Raw genomic sequence first — 19317 nt, 5'->3', positions numbered from 1 at the left:
TGGCAGCAACACAAAATAACAACAGGGCAGGGAGGACGCAGTAAAGCAGAGGTGCAGGTGGACAGGACACATGGGGCGGGGGGGGGGGTGCGTACCGCGGGTAGATGGACACACAGACAGGGCGCTGGACAGACAGCAGCTAGACATGTACCTTCGCACATGTCCTCAGTCAGGAGCCCCGGAGCCCCTGGGGAGCAGGTGGGCGGTTCACACTCCAGGAACAAGCACCAGGCCTGCTCAATGGACACGGGGACGTGGGGCAGCTGTGCACTCACAGTCACACAGTGCACACACAGGGCTCTCGAGACGCAGGGGCAGACTCTCCTCCACAGATCTGGCTCCTCCCCGCGGGGCTTTGGACACACGGCTCACGGCATGAGCAAGGTCACACCGCTCGGCACCCGGAGCCCTCTGTGCTCCCGTGAAATGCAGTCCCAGGGTTAGTGGGCAGATGAGCCCAGAGCCGTGAAGATGCTCCCAACACGCCCAGGGCACGAACCCGCTCACAGGGCTGAGCGTTCCCCGTGAGCAGTCATTTCAGGTCCCCTCGCCCTCCCAGATCAGTACACACAGGGCGGTCCCAGTAAGTTTTCGGGGGATCTTGAGGCCCCCGGTGGAGACACATCCAGACCACGTTCAACCCTGAGCCACAGAGCTGGTGTCTCCACATTAAACTGCCACTAAACATAAAACTCAGTCAGTAAATACGTCCACCTGCTCTGCACAGAAGCGCCTGCTCCCGGGGTGAGCAGAGCAGGAACCCTGCTTCCGTTCATTTCCATCTCGCTTTCCCCAAGGGGTGACATTTTTCTACTTGGTGCAAAGATGCCAGCTAGGCTAGAAGCAGGCCCTCAGGGTTAGGAATAAGCCACGTGGAAAAAAAAAAACAGTTCTGGCCTTAAAACTATTGGTCCATAACCTTTCATTCTGTCAGCAATTAAATAGCATGACTTGGATTCTAATAAAGTAATTTTCAGTTTACGAAATAAAGCCCTTTTTGGCAGATGAGGATTTTTGTTTTTTGTCTTCAGTTGGTGGACAGGGAAGGAAACATGTCACTAGGCCACGGAGACACAGGCTGGGGCGTCACCAGGCCACAGAGACACAGGCTGGGGGGTCACCGGGCCACAAGACACGGGCTGGGGAGTCCCTGGGCCACAGAGACACAGTCTAAGGTATCACTGGACCCTGCAGATGTGGGCTGGGGTGTCACCAGGCCATGGAGATGTGGGCTGGGGCGTCACCAGGCCATGGAGACACAGGCTGGGGCGTCACCAGACCGTGCAGATGCGGGCTGGGGAGTCACCGGGCCACAGACACGTGGACTAGGGAGTCACCAGCCACAGAGACACAGGCTGGGGTGTCACCAGGCCGTGGAGACACAGGCTGAGCACAGAAGGCTCTTCCTGGCTTCTCCTCTGTCGTTCCCGCCGTGCGAGCCACACAGCAAGGTACCCCATTTGCACACCTCAGGTTGTGTAAATAATTTCAGTATCTGGGTAAGAGAAACTTATGAAATATTTGGTCTTTGAAAGAAGTGACATTTTACCCTTAACCTAGTCTTCAAATGCCATTCACCTGACATTTTGAAAATGGTTAAGCATCCTGTGGAGGTAAGTTTCCCACTTAACTGGACATCTTTTTGGCAACAAAGCCATCTGGAGCACTTGCCACATCATCCTGAAGCTCCACAGGCCAAGCTCATCTCCCTCCACTGGCACCCTGGTCCATACTGCTTGCCTTGAACCGTATTTGGTAGGAAAGTCTACACACAGGGTCACTGTGGTGTCATGTGCTGACTTAGAGGGAAAACAGATATCTGCGTCCCAGCAAAGTAGTTAGCAGCTGTGTGACAACCCGTGAAGTCACATGTGCCTGTGGATCACCCGCAAAATGGCGCCACATTCCCTATCTCCCAAGGACGTGGAAGGACTCCCCAAAAGTTACCGTGATCTAAGAGACTTTTAAACTGAGACACCTTAGGAACACAAGGTGCGATGCCCACGGTTACCGCAAAGCCTAAGTTTAACACTGGTGACATGGCTGCACGCAGAGCTTTGGGGAATCACGCCCGTTGGGTGTGAAAATCACAAACTAGAGTTTCACTCCCACTCGCAGACCGTCAGCCTTCTTCTGCCATCAGTTACTGGGAACCCTTTACTCTTGAGACAGGTCTGTGGCAAACACAGCAAACTCACTCACTGATTTTACTGTATGTGCCCATCACGAAAATAAAAGCTTTTTAAGGGGCACCAGGGTGGCTCAGTTCGTTGAGTGTCCGAGTTCAGCTCGGGTCACGATCTCACAGTTCGTGGGTTCGAGCCCCACATAGGGCTCTGTGCTGACAGCTCAGAGCCTGGAGCCTGCTTCCGATTCTGTGTCTCCCTCTCTCTCTGCCCCTCCCCCACTCACACTCTGTCTTTCTCAAAAATAAAACGTTTCTCAAATTCCACATGTGAATGAAAACATAGGATATCTGTCCTTCTCTGACTGACTTATTTCACTCAGCATAAGACCCTCCAGTTCCACCCATGTTGTTGCAAATGGCAGGATTTCATTCTTTTTCATTGAGAAACTTAACAGAAGACCTTGGGGGAAGGGAGATAACAAAAAAAATAGTTACAAACAGAGAGGGAGGGAGGCAAACCATAAGAGACTCTTAAATACAGAGACCAGGGGCGCCTGGGTGGCTCAGTCGGTTAAGCGGCCAACTTGGGCTCAGGTCATGATCTCGCGGTCCGTGAGTTCGAGCCCCGCGTCGGGCTCTGTGCTGACAGCTCAGAGCCTGGAGCCTGCTTCGGATTCTGTGTCTCCCTCTCTCTGACCCTCCCCCGTTCATGCTTTGTCTCTCTCTGTCTCAAAAATAAATAAAAACATTAAAAAAAAAAAATACAGAGACCAAACTAAGAATTGATGGGGGTGGGGGTCAGGGGGAGGGAATAATGGGTGACGGGCACTGAGGAGGGCACTTGTCGGGACCGGCATTGGGTGTCGTGTGTAAGCAATGAATCACAGGAACCCCCAAACCAAGAGCACACTGTATACGCTATATGCTAGCCACCTTGACAAGAAATTATATTTTTAAAAAAATAATAAAATAAAATAAAACATTAAAAACAATTTTAAGCTTTTTAAACCCTTGGCTCTGAAGACACGGGGGATTTAGATGGAGCAAACGCAAACGCTCCTGCCATTTCGACAACTATGTTCCCTCTGCCATTTGAGCTCAGTATGCAAACGACCCCAGCGGGTGTCCATATTCCAATAGCCTTACTCACTGAAGAGTTCAATAATGTGTAATTAAGTCCACCGCCCCATAGGCTTCTAAAACCTTATGTAATAGTGCATTTAGACTCCACATCCAAGTATACAGGATAAAGATATTTGTCAACCTATGTAGGTTTGGTAAACTAAATGCCCTCTCACAAACATTAAGCTCAACCCAAGATTCTATTTAGCCAATACACAACTTAACACATGGACCCCCGGCCCCTGGATAAGACACCTCGGGAAGGAGGCACGGGCACAAAGGCAGGAACCGGTGGGACAGCAGAGCTAGCCTGTAGCAGCTGGGGAGGGCAAGCAGCTGAGAAGTCCTCGCGGACCCACACTCACCCACAAGAGGGGTGGAGCACGTCCGGCACAGACACCTGGGCCTCCTGGCCTCTCTCTCACTGTCGAACACTGACCAGCATCTCACTGGCAGGGACCCAACAACAACCAGAGTCAGTAACCCTTATGGCCTCAGTGAATGACACAGTACGTATTTGCAAACACAAGAATCAGTTCCACAAAATAACAGAAATACTTAACATCTTTCCACCCCGATTTTTATATACAGATTATTTCACATCTTCCATTCCATCGAACAGAGGCATGACGCAGCCCCCTCGCTTGAGGCTTCGTGACGTAGGTGTTACTACCAAACTTGGTGTGGGTGCAGCCACTGCTTCACTGCAAACCCAATTCATTCCAGAAAGTTCTCATTAGTCTTAGCAGTGGAATGGGCTGTCTCCTGACCACACAGGATAAATGCTGCGGGACAGTGGAGCTCGGAATACCAATCCCTGCCTGCTGTGTAGCCTGAACAGAGGAGAATCTGCCAAGCTCACGACTCCCCAAGTGGCGTGGCACTTCTGAAGCAACCACACTGATCAAGATAAGGAAGCCCAACTGTCCAAGAACTAAACATCTCCCAACCTCCTCGCTGCTCAAATCCTCACTGTTGGGGAAACCTGGATTCCTAATCCACATCTCTTTCATGGAAGGTTGCCCCCAATGTGTTAGCCAACAATGGTTATGGGTAAACCGTACCCTCGTGTGATGAGACATGAGATACTGTCAGAGAGGTAACGGGCAGCTTGGGCTGTGAGTCACGTACCGCAAGGAACGAACGTGCCGACGTCCGCCAACCTCACAGCGGAAACTGCCTATCACAAAGTAAAGACGGGTTAACTTTAGTGCGGAAAATAGCCACTCATAATAAAATGATGTTTGTGAAGAAGTCACTGCTCAAATAAGATTCCAGCCACACAGGATTGAGCACCACCTTGGACTACCTTAACTGCACAGTGTCCAGGGGTCCCACCAAAGACCAGCCATCTGGGGTTCAGACACAAGGGTTCCACGCTGAAGGGAAGCAGACCATAGGACACCTGCCCTCGTTCCACGTGCGGGTCAGAGGCAGCTCCCCATACCGGTGCTGAGAGATGGAGGGGCCCACGACACTTGGCGGCCACTCCAGGAGAGGCCGGTAAGCGAGCTGAGTACCAGATGCCGCTGCTGTGCCAACCGTCCACCTGAGTGGTCCGCCGGGCATCTGCCACTCCTCCCCAAGCCGGTCCCGTCCCCCCGCGGGTGCTGGATCCGCACACACGCTCCACAGAGGGAGCACACCGAAGGCAGACGAAGGGTCAAACAGGGGCCCCAAAACAAGAAAAGAGAGAGTGGCTAGAAGCAAAGCTGACGTACCAAAACATGAAAGGGCCTACGGGCGCATTTGGTTGTGCAGGCGCGTCCCCATCACGACGTGACACACGCTGCCTGCCTGACGCTCTATTGAGAGCAACACGGAAAATAAGGCAGTTTGCGGAGCTGGTCAAGAGAATTCACTCAGCTCTGCATATCATCGGCCAAAACTATCCCAAGGAGTCGAAACACAAAGAGAAGACGATGTCTGTCTTTCCTGTTTAATCCAGAGAAGGGCGAAGTGTACCATCCGATGTTACTCCTCGTGCTTTTCACACCCAGTTCTGTTAAGGACATCAGCTCCATGACAATGACAAACACCTGAAAATATGTGCATCTTCTTCCGGGTACGCAGCTACAGAATTTCTAAAATAACTAAAAAGCAAAAAGCAAACAACATGACAGCCATGGCTCATCCCAGAGCTGTCCAATTTTTTAACTGTGGCAAAACACACATAAAATTTACCATCTTGACCATTTTTAAGGGCAGAGCTCAGTGGCACTGGGTGCATTCATGGTGCCACACAGCCAACAACACCATCCAGAACATTTTCATCTTCCCAAAATGAAACGCTTTCCCCATTTCAACACTGACTTTAATAAAAAATGTGGAAATGCTTCTATACAACTACTAACACTACAAAAATACCCATTCAAGTTCATAAGGAACCTGTATGTCATTAAAATGCAAAGCCAATAAACCATTCCATCTGAGTCTGAAGAAATTTCCAAACAACATCTCCTAAATAATTAAGCAGCTTCAGACATATTGGATCACATTACATGGTAAAAACCAGAATTCACACATCTTTCAGCTCTGAATGAGCTGACACTTTGAAAGAGTTATAATTTCAGCCGACTTTTCTTTCCTCTCATTCGATACAATTCCTTTCGTTTTCCGCACCTAATGTCATAGCCTTGGGTCTTCAAGAACTGACTTCTATAATGTAAAAATCTTCAAAAGAAAATCCCCTAACAAACGTTCTCAGTATTCAGGTCTTACTGAAGGGGATGCTTTCTGGGTTCTAAAGGCTAGTTCCTTGGATTCTTACAGAAAGCAAATAAAACATCTCAATTTGGCAGAATTTCACATATTAACTTGAAACTTCTTATGTAACAAATGGTCTAAAAATACAGAAAGCTCATTTCAACACTTAAAATCCAGTTAGATTCCCAGAGACTGGTACTTAGCCTTTAGCGAATTTTATCATTATTTTTTGATGTGGCTCAGAATCAGAGACTCGCCTGGAAGACATAAACTAATGTGCAAGAATTAATCACTCCTTCTTTAACTTGTGTGCCACTCACTATTGTTGACGGACACAGTTTGCAAAAATCTTTGTTCCTTCACGTGGGACCCGTTCGTATATTTTTGTTACTAACCAAGACTTCTGAAATATAAAAAGAGGCTCAAAAAATACGTAGCCACATTCCAGACAAACTCCCCTGTAAGTAAGTGTGCTCTAAGTCACAACCAGGGTATATCCAAATGGGTGATAACAAAACAGGGACCACTCTATGGACTGTTTTTGGAAAATAATACAGGTGGTGACAGTCTGTCCATGATCATAAGTAAAAAAATAAATAAAGATCCTATTTTCCCCAAATACTCGGTGTTTTTCACTGGAATGCATAATATAAAACGGTAACTCACTGATCACTTAAGAATGAGACTCCAAAACCACACTAGCTGGTTAATATGCTGTTAGAGTATATCCCAACACGTTAAATTCTTCTGACTCTCAGAGAGTCCGTTATGGCTCATTTTGTTAAAGCTGTAAACCCTGAGGGGACGGCAGCGTGCCTCCATTCCGTACCCAGCACCAGCACCCTGGGAGGCAGACATATCTGACGGGACACAGCTTATCCCAGGAAGGAGCAAATTCTCACAGAACTAGCTCTGGGAGGAAAGACAGAGCATTCTGTATCTTGTCCTCAGGTCCTGCAATTTCTTTGATGAAAATGCTCTAAATTAGAAACCCCACCGGGGAGACTAATTAAGACAAAGACCCATAGGACAACACACTCCGTCATGTGATCTTCATGTTTGTTCCTGAACTTTAAAACTATTAATAACGTTCCAAAGGTTTCTTTTCAGGATATTCCCCCCCTCCATCATGTTTCCTAAGAGTAATACAAACCACCTCATTTACAACCTCCAGACGCCAAATCTGTGAGAAATCACACAACACACAACCTCCCACGGCAAGACACCCAAACTTGGTTTTCTCATTGAGACCCTCAAGGCTTTAAGAACAGAACACCTGGCCAGTTCCTAGCCTGGCTGCAGTAACGCCTGGACAGCAGACTGACCACAAACACGTTCTGTGCCTGCCGGTCCTGGCGTTCTTTCTTAGTAAGTACGACCAACAAAATAAACCACTTTGAAACTCAGGTATTCAACTTTAAAAGACAACCAGTTTCCCTTAAAAGCCTAAGACAACAATCATCTAAATATATTTACTTTGTCAAAGAGAAACAGATCTCCGAGCTCAGGCTGTAACTCACCGCAAAACTGAACAATCCAGTTTTTCGCTTGTTTCAGTCAATATACAATCTTGCACTAAACAACAGCTAAAAACACAAGGTGTCTAAATTATGCAATCATATTTCTCAAATTTTCCACCGAGAGAAAACCCGTCAGCTCACATCAGAAGAACAAAATATATTTACCTGTATTCCTGTCTGGTAAGATACAGCAATGCTTCTGCAGAATGCCAGGCAAAACCTGTTTCAAAACATACAAATAAGATACATCTGGTTATCACTCAGGTGGAGAAAGGTGTCTCATTAACTGTAGCAGTGTTTCTCTAATAAGGTCGCTCCGTGTCGCACAGGGTCATCACGCCCAGAACGATCTGACAAATTAAACAATTCAGAAAAATTTTGATGACACACATTTTTCATCAAAAAGGTTAATCAGGTAGGTGTGCTGATTATATATGCTGTTCCAGAATGGTAATGCAGTTCTATTTCATGGATGCCCCTAATGGGTCCTGAGAGGATCTTGAAAGCTGCACTCAAGGGACTCCTACAATAAGGCAAATGGGCCCACCAATTTTTGTGATGGCTTTTAAAATATTAGATGCAATTAGAGCCTGAAAGTGGAGAACCATACAGCGGCAGTATATGGAGCCTGTCTTGTGGGATCCAGGCACAGATGCTTTCATCTAGGATGAGTCACAAAGAGGAATGTGGGAGAAAAGGCTCTATTTACATTCATGGTTTGGTCGTAAATGATGAAGGAAATATCTTATTTGATAAGTGAAGGGAAGGTGAAAATAACAGGAAATAGCTTTCTCCCCAGAAAACAGCAGTGTAAGGCGACGGCAAAGCACAGACTGAAAGAAGCTGCACTGAAGAGACCATGTGGGGATTGACGATTCTGTGTTCTAACTCAATCACAGTCAAAGCTGGACTTCCATCCTGAGTTTTCCACCGATGAAGCTGCAACCATTCCTCAACCCTCTGTGATTACACCCATCCAAGACTCTCAGCCCAGAAGCAGGCATTACTTATCTCGGAGCAATTACTTAGTGAAGAGAGAGGGAGAGGCAGGGAGGGGGGAGAGGGAGGGAGGGAGGGAGAAGCAGGGCGGGTGGGGGGGGAGAGTTAGGCAGAGAGGGAGGGGGAGAGGCAGGGAGAGGGAGGGGGGAGAGGGAGGGGGGAGAGGGAGGGGGAAGAGGGAGGGGGAAGGCAGGGAGGGGGGAGAGGGAGGGAGAGGGAGAAGAGGGAGGAGAGGCAGGGAGAGGGAGAGGGAGAGGCAAGGATGGGGGAGAGGCAGGGAGAGGGGGGAGAGGGAGGGTGAGGGGGGAGAGGCAGGGAGAGGGGGGAGAGGGGAGAGGCAGGGAGAGGGAGGGGGAGAGGGAGGGGGAGAGGGAGGGGGAGAGGGAGGGGGAGAGGGAGGGGGGAGAGGGAGGGGGGAGAGGGAGGGGGGAGAGGGAGGGGGGAGAGGGAGGGGGAGAGGGAGGGGGAGAGGGAGGGGGAGAGGGAGGGGGAGAGGGAGGGGGAAAGGCAGGGAGAGGGAGGGGGAAGGCAGGGAGGGAGGAGAGGCAGGGAGGGGTGAGAGGGAGGGAGAGGCAGGGATGGGGGAGAGGAAGGGAGAGGCAGGGATGGGGGAGAGGGAGGGAGAGGCAGGGATGGGGGAGAGGGGGGAGAGGGAGGGAGAGGGAGGGAGAGGGAGGGAGAGGGAGGGAGAGGGAGGGAGAGGCGGGGGGGTGAGGGGGGAGAGGGAGGGGGAGAGGGAGGGGGGAGAAGGGGGAAAGGCAGGGAGAGGGAGGGGGGAAGGCAGGGAGGGAGGAGAGGCAGGGAGAGGGAGAGGAAGAGGGGAGAGGCAGGGGGAGGCAGGGGGCACCGAGCCCAGGGTCTGCCCTTGATCGCCTTGTGATCCAGTCAAGCGCACAGCCTGTTGTAATAGGTGGAACTAACAGTCACGGAAGCTTCGCTCTGAAAGAGCATCGGCCTTCTCTTCCATGCTGCCTGCCATCCCTCCACACCAGGGAAGGAATAATTCACGCCCAAGTATCATCAGCTGCAGACAAAATGGTATTCCCAATTTCCCAGTCTAAACAAACCTAAGAGACACCACAAGTCTGTGGTTCTAGGCAGTGCAGGAACCAGTGGGAAAGACCCCAGTGGTGACAAGGGCTTCCTCAGAATCCGTGATTCCCACCTGGGGTGGGGTTGGGGGGCTGCACGCTCCACAGGGACTGTCCACAGATAGGAAGACCCCCTTCCAGGCCCCGATATGCCAGGGCAATCACACCCCACTGGGGTCCATCCTGTGGCACCTGTGTCAGGGAAGAAAGACCTCGAGAGCCACACAGATGTCCACAAACACACGTCAGCTTATTAGACGAGTGATTCTAAAAGCAAGCCACAGGAACTCCCATGCATAGCACCCACACACACAACTAAGCCTCAGCAGGCCTCTGCACCCGACCCCGCAATTCTCCCCATTCCAGCCCCCACCCTAGACGCTGCCCCACGCGGCCACCAACGGGCACGGCCACTTGCTCATTCCAGGGTCCCACCGAGGCAGTGCTCAGCCCACCCTGGCCACCGCAGTCTCTGTGAACAAGCCGCGTGGCTCTTCTCACGTGACCCCAAGCAAGAGAACACATGGGTCCAGAGAAATCACAAGCAGCCATAGAATCCACTTGTGACTTTCCTGAGGGCAGACCATTTGAGTTCAAAAATAGCACCCATCCCTAATCTCGACAAGCTCCTCCTCGCTATGGCCACAGGTGAGACACCGGTGCTCGATCCCGGCAGGCGCCACAGCCTCACGTCTCTTCCTCGCCACCAGCTCAGGCTGGGCCGGGGACCCCACAGGAGCCTCGCTCCCTCCCTGAAGCCTCCGCAAAAAACAGCAGAAGGGAATGAAATCACCCTGCCTGCCCAACGGCACTTGTAAAGGCTCAATGCCACTAACCTGCCTGTTGCAGGAGAGCATTTACTGCGGAGAATACCTGGGGGACACCGTGCTCTGCACCCCACAGAACACATCCACGGGCACCTGCCCACGTAATCATGAGCATGACACCCACAGCACGTGCTCTCGGAAACCACTGCTGCCTACGTCCTCTGCGTCCTGTGTCCAGAGTCTTCCAACTGACAATCCATTCCCCGAATGTCAAGTTCAAGCTTTCACTCCTCCCTGCATCCTGACTCCTGGTGGGGCCAACCTGAGCAGGGTTTACCTAAGGCGTCAGGTCAAGAGAGCCAGAGCCTCAGATCCAGTGCTGCTGACCCAATACGGCGCTGACTGGCCACACGGGTGAAGTTAAGTGAAAATAAGTGAAGTCAATTAAAATTCGAAATTCTGGTCCTCGGTCGCACTGTCCACATTTCAAGTGCAAGCGTGGCTGTGGCCGCCATATTGAATGGCGCAGACCTCAAATATGTGCATCATCTTTCAGAAGGAAACAAGGTCTGGAGGCAACATCCTGTGTCAACCACATTCATATTTAAAAATAAAATTTCTCGGGGCGCCTGGGTGGCGCAGTCGGTTAAGCGTCTGACTTCAGCCAGGTCACGATCTCGCGGTCCGGGAGTTCGAGCCCCGCGTCGGGCTCTGGGCTGATGGCTCGGAGCCTGGAGCCTGTTTCCGATTCTGTGTCTCCCTCTCTCTCTGCCCCTCCCCTGTTCATGCTCTGTCTCTCTCTGTCCCAAAAATAAATAAACGTTGAAAAAAATTAAAAAATAAATAAATAAATAAATAAATAAAATTTCTCAGGGGTGCTGTTTCGTCCTCGCCCCTTCTCCCTCCATCCAGGCAGAAGCCTCTCCATCCCCGCGTGGTCACGAGAAGCTGGATGTGGACTCAACGAGCCACGTGAGCTGGAGGCCCTCACAGCCTTACTTCCTATGGCCCAGGTAACGAGCTAGTGCCCTTTACATCTGCAAACTAACGCCGCGCAGTGCAACGCGCTCCACGGGGCACATGAGCCTCAGACACCTTCTGCAGCGCGGGGAGCCCGGGGTACACCTAGCTGCTCAGGTCCGTCTTCCCGGCCGATAACTGTTAGCCAAGAGCTGCAGGCAGGTCCCGACAAGAAGCCGTGTCCGTGGCTCTCACGAAATGAGACAGTCAGGCTTCCGCATCACAGCCAGGACCACGGATTTGCACACGGATTTGCACGTGGCCCCCGCTTCCCAGCCAGGACCACGGATCTGCACACAGATCTGCACACGGCCCCCGCGTCACAGCCAGGACCACAGATTTGCACACGGATTTACACGTGGCCCCCGCTTCACAGCCAGGACCACGGATCTGCACACGTCTGACAGGCTTTCTGTCCTATGCCTCCCTCCCAAGGGGAGCTGAGCAGCAGTGACCAGCTTAGGCACCTGCTGCAGGGCACACGGCCACACAGAGGCTGGCCCCGGCCCCACACTTGCCCTGGGGCCCGGCCCACCTCCCGTGTGCTCAGTCGAGCCCCGTGCCCGTGGCAGCCCCTCGCAGCAGCTGGCCGGGGAGGCGGCTGCCGCACACGCACCATGCCCGTCAGCTCGCATCTCCAAAGAAAACACGTTCAGGGCGGCTGCGGGTATGAACGGAGTTTGCACGCACGCCCACACTGGAGGGGGGACTGGAAGAGGGGCGTTCACAGACAGAGACGTCCCTATTCCTAGTGATACAGGCCACTGTTACACTCTCAGGGCACACGCACGTGCACAGGGCAAGCCTCAGCCACCAGCTGCCTCGATGGTCACATGTGAGTGGGGCAGGGGTGCGTCATCACACTCTGCCTGCATCAGCGCGATGCAGGGGGCTGTAAGCACAGCCCCCCCCCCCCCCCGCCCCACCAGCCCTGCACTCACCCATGTTTCCGGGCTGGAGAAGGAGCTCGGGAGGCCTGTGCACACGCAGCACCCGCCATCCACGATGCTATGCCGAGCTCCTGGAATGTGTGCAGGCAGATGGTATGTAGGGGGTGCCCACCACACCACGAGGAGGGGCAAGGGCACTTCGGGAGGCGATGGCCACGTTCACGGCCTTGACTGTGGGGATGGTGTGTGTCCACATCCCAGTGCCTCAAACTGGAGTGTTTGTGTGTCAATTATACCACAACAAAGCTCTGGAAAAAGATTTTGTTCCCAATCTTCAATAAATCTCTCCTATGCCTTTAAACACACAGGTGCACGGACACACCCAGAATCTACACTTCCACTGAGCTCCCAAGCGACACTGATGCTCCCTGGACAGGAAACACACTCGGCGAACTGAACCAGCCCAGCATGCAGCTTATGCTGTGTAAACACAGCAACACATTAAATTAACCTGTCTCTTCGACACACACAGACATGACTTTAAGTCGGCAGAGCAGCTGAGATAAAAACTCACACACAAGAACCGAGTGTCTGAGCACGTACGGAAAGGATTTCAACAGGTGCCTGACAGATAAGGAGCAGAAAGTGGCGTCTGGGGGCGGGGCTCAGTCGGTTAAGCATCTGACTCGTGATCTCAGCTCACATCAAGATCTCACAGTTTGTGGGTTCGAGCCCTGCACTGGGCTCCATGCTGACAGCTCAGATTCTTGGGATTCTCTCTCCCTCTCTATCAAAATTAACAAATAAACTTAAAAAAGATAAGGAGCAGAAAGAGGAGAGCCATACATCTAGGGTCTGACTGTCCAAGATTTCTTGGCAAGGACTCGGCACCAGAAGTTTGGGGCTCAGAAGCACATTGTGTCTCCAGGGAGGGCACAAGCAGCCACGCCAGAGTGTGTCGTGCCCAGGTCCCCCTCCCATACCCAGAGACATGAACCAGAGGAAGCAAAAGCACACGGGTGCTGGGGAGCGATCCCGGGGCTGCACAGAAGCGAGACACAAAGCCGGCACGCCCAACGGTTCTGCCTCCCACCTGCTTCACCTTCTTCCAGAAGGAGAACCCTGGCCTGTCACCTGCCCCACCCCCATCCTCCCCAAGCAGGAGACCAGAATATTCTCCTCTGAAAAATGAAAAAGGCCAAGAGAAAATACCTCCTATTAACGTAGGCTTTCCAATTAAAACTGGCTTGCCACCAGATCTGTGTGGAAAATTCCACCAGCCAATAAGCCCCATCTACTCACCAAAAACCAACTCCACATAAATGTTTAATGTCTTGCACTTAATGAAAACTCACAGCTGAGGATTATCATGCATTTAAAGAAACCCCCCACTCTGACAGTGACTAAGAAAAACAAAATCAGAGGAAACAGAAGCATTACCAAAACAAGAGAACATTTTAAGATAATGATAATTAACATTGCAGAAAGACGGAGGAGAGATTTTGTCCGTGACCCAAGAACAGGATGCTATTCTTATAAAAGGGAAATCTACAGAACAAGAAACAGCTTTTGGAAATTTAAAAAGAAAACAAAAATGAATATAAAATTTTAAAAAATAGTTGAAAAAACAAATTCAAGGAAGTCTCCCAGAAGGTTTAGAGAAAAATTACATAAAGAGGGGAAAAAAGGAGAGAACAGAGGTTATGTGGCCATCCTGGGGGCACACCGTTGTGGCCAGTGGGAGGTCCAGAATGAAAGGCCACGAAACAACACACAGCATCACACAGACGGTCATGATCCACAGGTCTGAACGACGTAATTTCGGACTCAACAGGCCCACTGAGTTCCTGGCACAGCCAGCACAACGTGACGAGCCTAAGATTCACCATCATGAAAATCCAGAACAAACAGTCCCAAACTCAATCAAAATACTAAATACTGGAAGCTAGAATATGTAGAAACGGTGTTTCAGAAATTCCAAGGGAGAAACAGAAGACACCATGAGACAAGCAAGGCATAAAATGGGTCACTTTCTAAAATGACCCCACGAGACCTGTGGCAGGAGCAGACAGAGAGCCCGAGAGGCCACCCCCCACCCCCGGGGAGGCAAGGGCCACACTCAGGTGGAGGGTCCCCACGTGACACCCGGCCATGGCCCCAGGGAAGGAGGGAGTGCGGAGGACAGATGCAGGCTGAACACACAGGAAAGAAGGATAAAAATGTTAAGACAGTAAAGAATAAGGCAATTAACAAACAATAAAAGACGTTACCCAAAAAAGAGGTGTGATCCTATAAACTGAATGTGATCGAAGTACTGACCATCGATTTACCCAAAAATCAGGACATAAGGGACACTGAGCACAGGGGGAGGGGCCGGAGAGGCCCCGTCTTCCACACACGCCAGCGGGGCACTGGGAGGGGACAGGGGTCTCCAGGCAGCAGGACAGGGCGGGGCCGCTCTTCACACACCTCCTAAAACCACTTCACTTTTTATAGTGTGTACATGTAGGATTCACATAATTAAAATTAACTCACATAAAATAATGTACAGCCAGTCTGCACAATGATTTTTACAATTATAGGAAAGCAGTATTAAATTGTCCTGAAGGATGTTTATTCGTTTAATGTTTATTTATTTTGAGAGAGAGAGAATAAGTGGGGGAGGGGCAGAGAGAGGGAGAGAGAGAATCCTAAGCAGGCTCCACACTGTCAGCACAGAGCCCAACCTGGGGCTCAAACTCACAAACCGTAAGATCATGCATGACCTGAGCCGAAATCAAGAGTTGGGCGCTCAACCAACTGAGCCACCCAAGCGCCTGCCCCTGTCCTTAAGGGCATTACAAAATGACAAAAATGAGGAAAACACCTATCTGGAATTAAAGTGCTTCCACACATTTTTATAGCTTTCTCATTATAAGTCAGACACACCTGAACTCAGTCGTCACCTCATACAAAACCCACATCCAGCAAACCCGGATAAGGCAAACGCTAGGAGCAAGAACAAAACATGAGCACAGTCTGGCCCAATCCAGAGTCACTTCAGGATAAAACGTTTACGAAGGGCTGTAAGAGAAGGACTCGGGTCAAGTGCTTCTATTTAAACACCAGTCATCAAGGCAGCATGGTATCAGCCAAAGAACGGACAGACCAGTGGAACATAAGCACAGACAACTCTTCTCTGGCAAAGGGACCCCAGCAACACAGCGGAGCAGACGGAACGGTCTTCGCAACAAAGGCGTCCACGCGCAAAATGATGAATCCAGACACAGAACTTGCAGCCTTCACAAAAAACAGCGCGAAGTAGATCACAGGTTAAACGTAAAGGACAAAACTATGAATCCCCTAGTGCATAGCACAGAAGAAAACCCTAGACGCACTTCCTCAGGGAGGCGCCCTTTTAGGTACAACACCCCGGGCACGAGCCATGAAAGAAAGAATTAGTAAGCTGCACCTGATGAAAAGTAAAATCTTCTGCTCTGTGAAAGGCACTGTCTAGAGAAGACACAAGTCACAGGCTGGGAGAAAATACCCGCATAAGACACACCTCATAAAGGACTACTATCCAAAATGCGCACAGAACACCCAACGAGAAAACAGACAACTCAAACCGTGGGCCAAAGACCTTGACTGACAGCAAAGAGGCACGTGAGAAGACACGCCACATCCCGTGGCATCAGGGAAACACAAATTCAGACAAGGAGACGCCACCCACACCTGTGAGGACAGCCCAAACCCAGAGCACTGAGCACGCCAAGTGCTGGCGAACGAGGACGCGGAGCAACGGAAGTTGTCCCTCTTCCTCTGCAGGGGACGCAGGATGGCTGTTTCTAGGGGACGGGGTGGCTGTTTCTACAGGATGCGGGATGACTGTTTCTAAGGGACCCAGGGTGGCTGTTTCTACAGGACGCAGGATGGCTGTTTCTAGGGGACCCAGGGTGGCTATTTCTAGGGGACACAGGGTGGCTGTTTCTAGGGGACCCAGGGTGGCTGTTTCTACAGGACGCAGGATGGCTGTTTCTAGGGGACAGGGGGTGGCTGTTTCTACAGGATGCGGGATGACTGTTTCTAAGGGACCCAGGGTGGCTGTTTCTACAGGACCCAGGGTGGCTGTTTCTAGGGAACCCAGGGTGGCTGTTTCTAGGGGACCCAGGGTGGCTGTTTCTACAGGACGCAGGATGGCTGTTTCTAGGGGACAGGGGGTGGCTGTTTCTACAGGATGTGGGATGACTGTTTCTAAGGGACCCAGGGTGGCTGTTTCTACAGGACACAGGATGGCTATTTCTAGGGGACAGGGGGTGGCTATTTCTACAGGACACGGGATGGCTGTTTCTAGGGGACACAGGGTGGCTGTTTCTAGGGGACCCAGGGTGGCTGTTTCTACAGGACGCAGGATGGCTGTTTCTAGGGGACAGGGGGTGGCTGTTTCTACAGGATGCGGGATGACTGTTTCTAAGGGACCCAGGGTGGCTGTTTCTACAGGACCCAGGGTGGCTGTTTCTAGGGAACCCAGGGTGGCTGTTTCTAGGGGACCCAGGGTGGCTGTTTCTACAGGACGCAGGATGGCTGTTTCTAGGGGACGGGGTGGCTGTTTCTACAGGATGCGGGATGACTGTTTCTAAGGGACCCAGGGTGGCTGTTTCTACAGGACGCAGGATGGCTGTTTCTAGGGGACCCAGGGTGGCTATTTCTAGGGGACACAGGGTGGCTGTTTCTAGGGGACCCAGGGTGGCTGTTTCTACAGGACGCAGGATGGCTGTTTCTAGGGGACAGGGGGTGGCTGTTTCTACAGGATGCGGGATGACTGTTTCTAAGGGACCCAGGGTGGCTGTTTCTACAGGACCCAGGGTGGCTGTTTCTAGGGAACCCAGGGTGGCTGTTTCTAGGGGACCCAGGGTGGCTGTTTCTACAGGACGCAGGATGGCTGTTTCTAGGGGACAGGGGGTGGCTGTTTCTAGGGGACAGGGGGTGGCTGTTTCTACAGGATGTGGGATGACTGTTTCTAAGGGACCCAGGGTGGCTGTTTCTACAGGACACAGGATGGCTATTTCTAGGGGACAGGGGGTGGCTGTTTCTACAGGACACGGGATGGCTGTTTCTAGGGGACCCAGGGTGGCTGTTTCTACAGGACACAGGATGGCTGTTTCTAGGGGATGCAGGGTGGCTGTTTCTTACAGAACTAACCATACTCTTGACGTACAATTCAGAAATCCTGCTCCTTGGTATTTCCCAAAGCAGTTGAAAACTCACGTCCACGCAAATGCCTGTACACAGAAGTTTACTGCTGCTGCTTTATCATAATTGCCCAAACTTGGAAGCCCCTCAGCAGATGAATGAATAAAGTGGTCCATCCATCCAAACAATACAATATCGTTCAGCATGAAAAAGGGGTGAGATATCCAACCATGAAAGCATGCGGGAACCTTAATGCGCATCGCTCAGGGAAAGAAGCCGATCTGAAAAGACTACTTACTGTGTCATTCCAGCTCCAGGACGTCCTGGAAAAGGCAAAACTACGGACACAGTGAGAAGATGAGAGGCTGGCTGCCAGGGGTCGTGGGAGGAGGGAGGATGAACAGGTGGAGCACGGAGGGGCTTGGGGCAGTGAGACTAGGCTGGGTGACACCGTAAGGACGGACACAAGTTATCGCACATTTCCGCAAACCCACAGGATGCAAGACACCAAGAGGGACCCCGGTGTAGACTGTGGACTCCGGGCGACGGCGACATCATTAGGTGTGACAAATGCACCATCTGCTGAGGGTGCTGGGGGAGGGGAGGGTGGGAGAATGCTCATCGATGCTGGAAACTGGAAACTGGCTTGTATTTCACACAAAATGCAAGCACGTCCGGGGGACCGTAGGGACTTCCCCACACAGTGAACATGAGCCTCCTGCAGGTGCCCCACCTGCCCGCTGAGGGCGTGGGGAGGGCAGGCTCTCTGGCTCTGTGCCCACCGCTGGGCCTCCTTGGACCCTCCCTCCCTCCACCAAGGGACTGTTCTGTCGGCAGAACGGCTGTCATCTGTCACACACAGGAGACCCGGGGCGACCGCGCGCCCCTCCTGGGAGGCGGGTGCATCTCTGCCGGTAGAAGCATTACCACAGAGCACGGGCCACACAGACAACAGCCCCCAGAGACACTGCACGTGCAGGGTTCGTGCGTGCACATCATGCTGTGTGCTGGAAAGATGGATGTCAACACAAGGATCAAAACTCAACCCGCCAGACGGCGTTAATAGCCCCTCTTCACTGCTGTGGTGTTCCAAACAACAAAACCGCACCGAACGTTCCTTACAAACCACAAAGCATCACCTCCGTGGCAACAGACACACAGCTCAAGGCGTCCGTACAAAGTGAGGTCAACGGTCCCCTCCTCTCAGTCGGGTGGCTGGGGCGACAGCTGAGAAACACATGTGGGGGCTGCCCCTGCCGGCCCACAGCAGCCCTCAGACCCTGTCCTGGGAGCTCGTCCAGATGGGCCCTTGCAGGAAGGAGCCCGTCACGGTTCTGATGTGAATAAGCAAACCCCGTGACACCACTGGACATGACCACGCGATGAGAACGTCCAAATAAAAAGCCGTGCTCAACGCTGTAGTGCAAGCATCTCACTGAAGCCGAACAAGGTTCTGCCTGTGATTTCAGGGGGAAAGAGGGAAAACCCCAAAGTCACCTAGCTGCAGGGACCTCTCGCTGAAATGGCACTGGATGGGCAGAGGCCACACGACCAGAACCACTGGCGGGTCAAGTTCCACACGGCTGTCCTCATCGGTGATCTGCCGCACTGGCACCCAACACCCTGGAGATGGAGAGGCCACGACTCCAAGCCCAACGTCACACCCAAGTGAGGCAACGGGGGAACCACACACTGCAGCTGGTGAGCTCCCCGCCGCCGCCAGCTCAGGGGGCCTGCGGGGCACCCAGCACATCCACAAACTGAGGGGCGATGTTCGAGGCCGAGAACCACGTACTGAGCGAGCTGTGAGGAGTGTTTCCAACGATAACAACCGCTTCTGAGTGCACGACGTAGGTCACTGCCCAGCCTTACAAGAGCTGTTCTTTGAAACAGGCCAGCAGG

General features: G+C 51.9%; 1 protein-coding gene across 1 annotated transcript in view; it reads right to left on the bottom strand.

Moving 5' to 3' along the window:
- Nucleotides 1–19317, bottom strand: part of DLGAP2 (DLG associated protein 2) — a 784363-nt gene that overhangs the window by 591972 nt on the left and 173074 nt on the right. The window contains 1 exon segment of the mRNA XM_045055166.1: nucleotides 7642–7696. Coding sequence (XP_044911101.1) covers nucleotides 7642–7696 — 55 coding nt within the window.

This window comes from Felis catus, chromosome B1, assembly GCF_018350175.1.
Source record: "Felis catus isolate Fca126 chromosome B1, F.catus_Fca126_mat1.0, whole genome shotgun sequence".
Classification (NCBI taxonomy): Eukaryota; Metazoa; Chordata; class Mammalia; order Carnivora; family Felidae; genus Felis; species Felis catus.
This window is presented reverse-complemented; position numbering and strand designations above follow the sequence as displayed.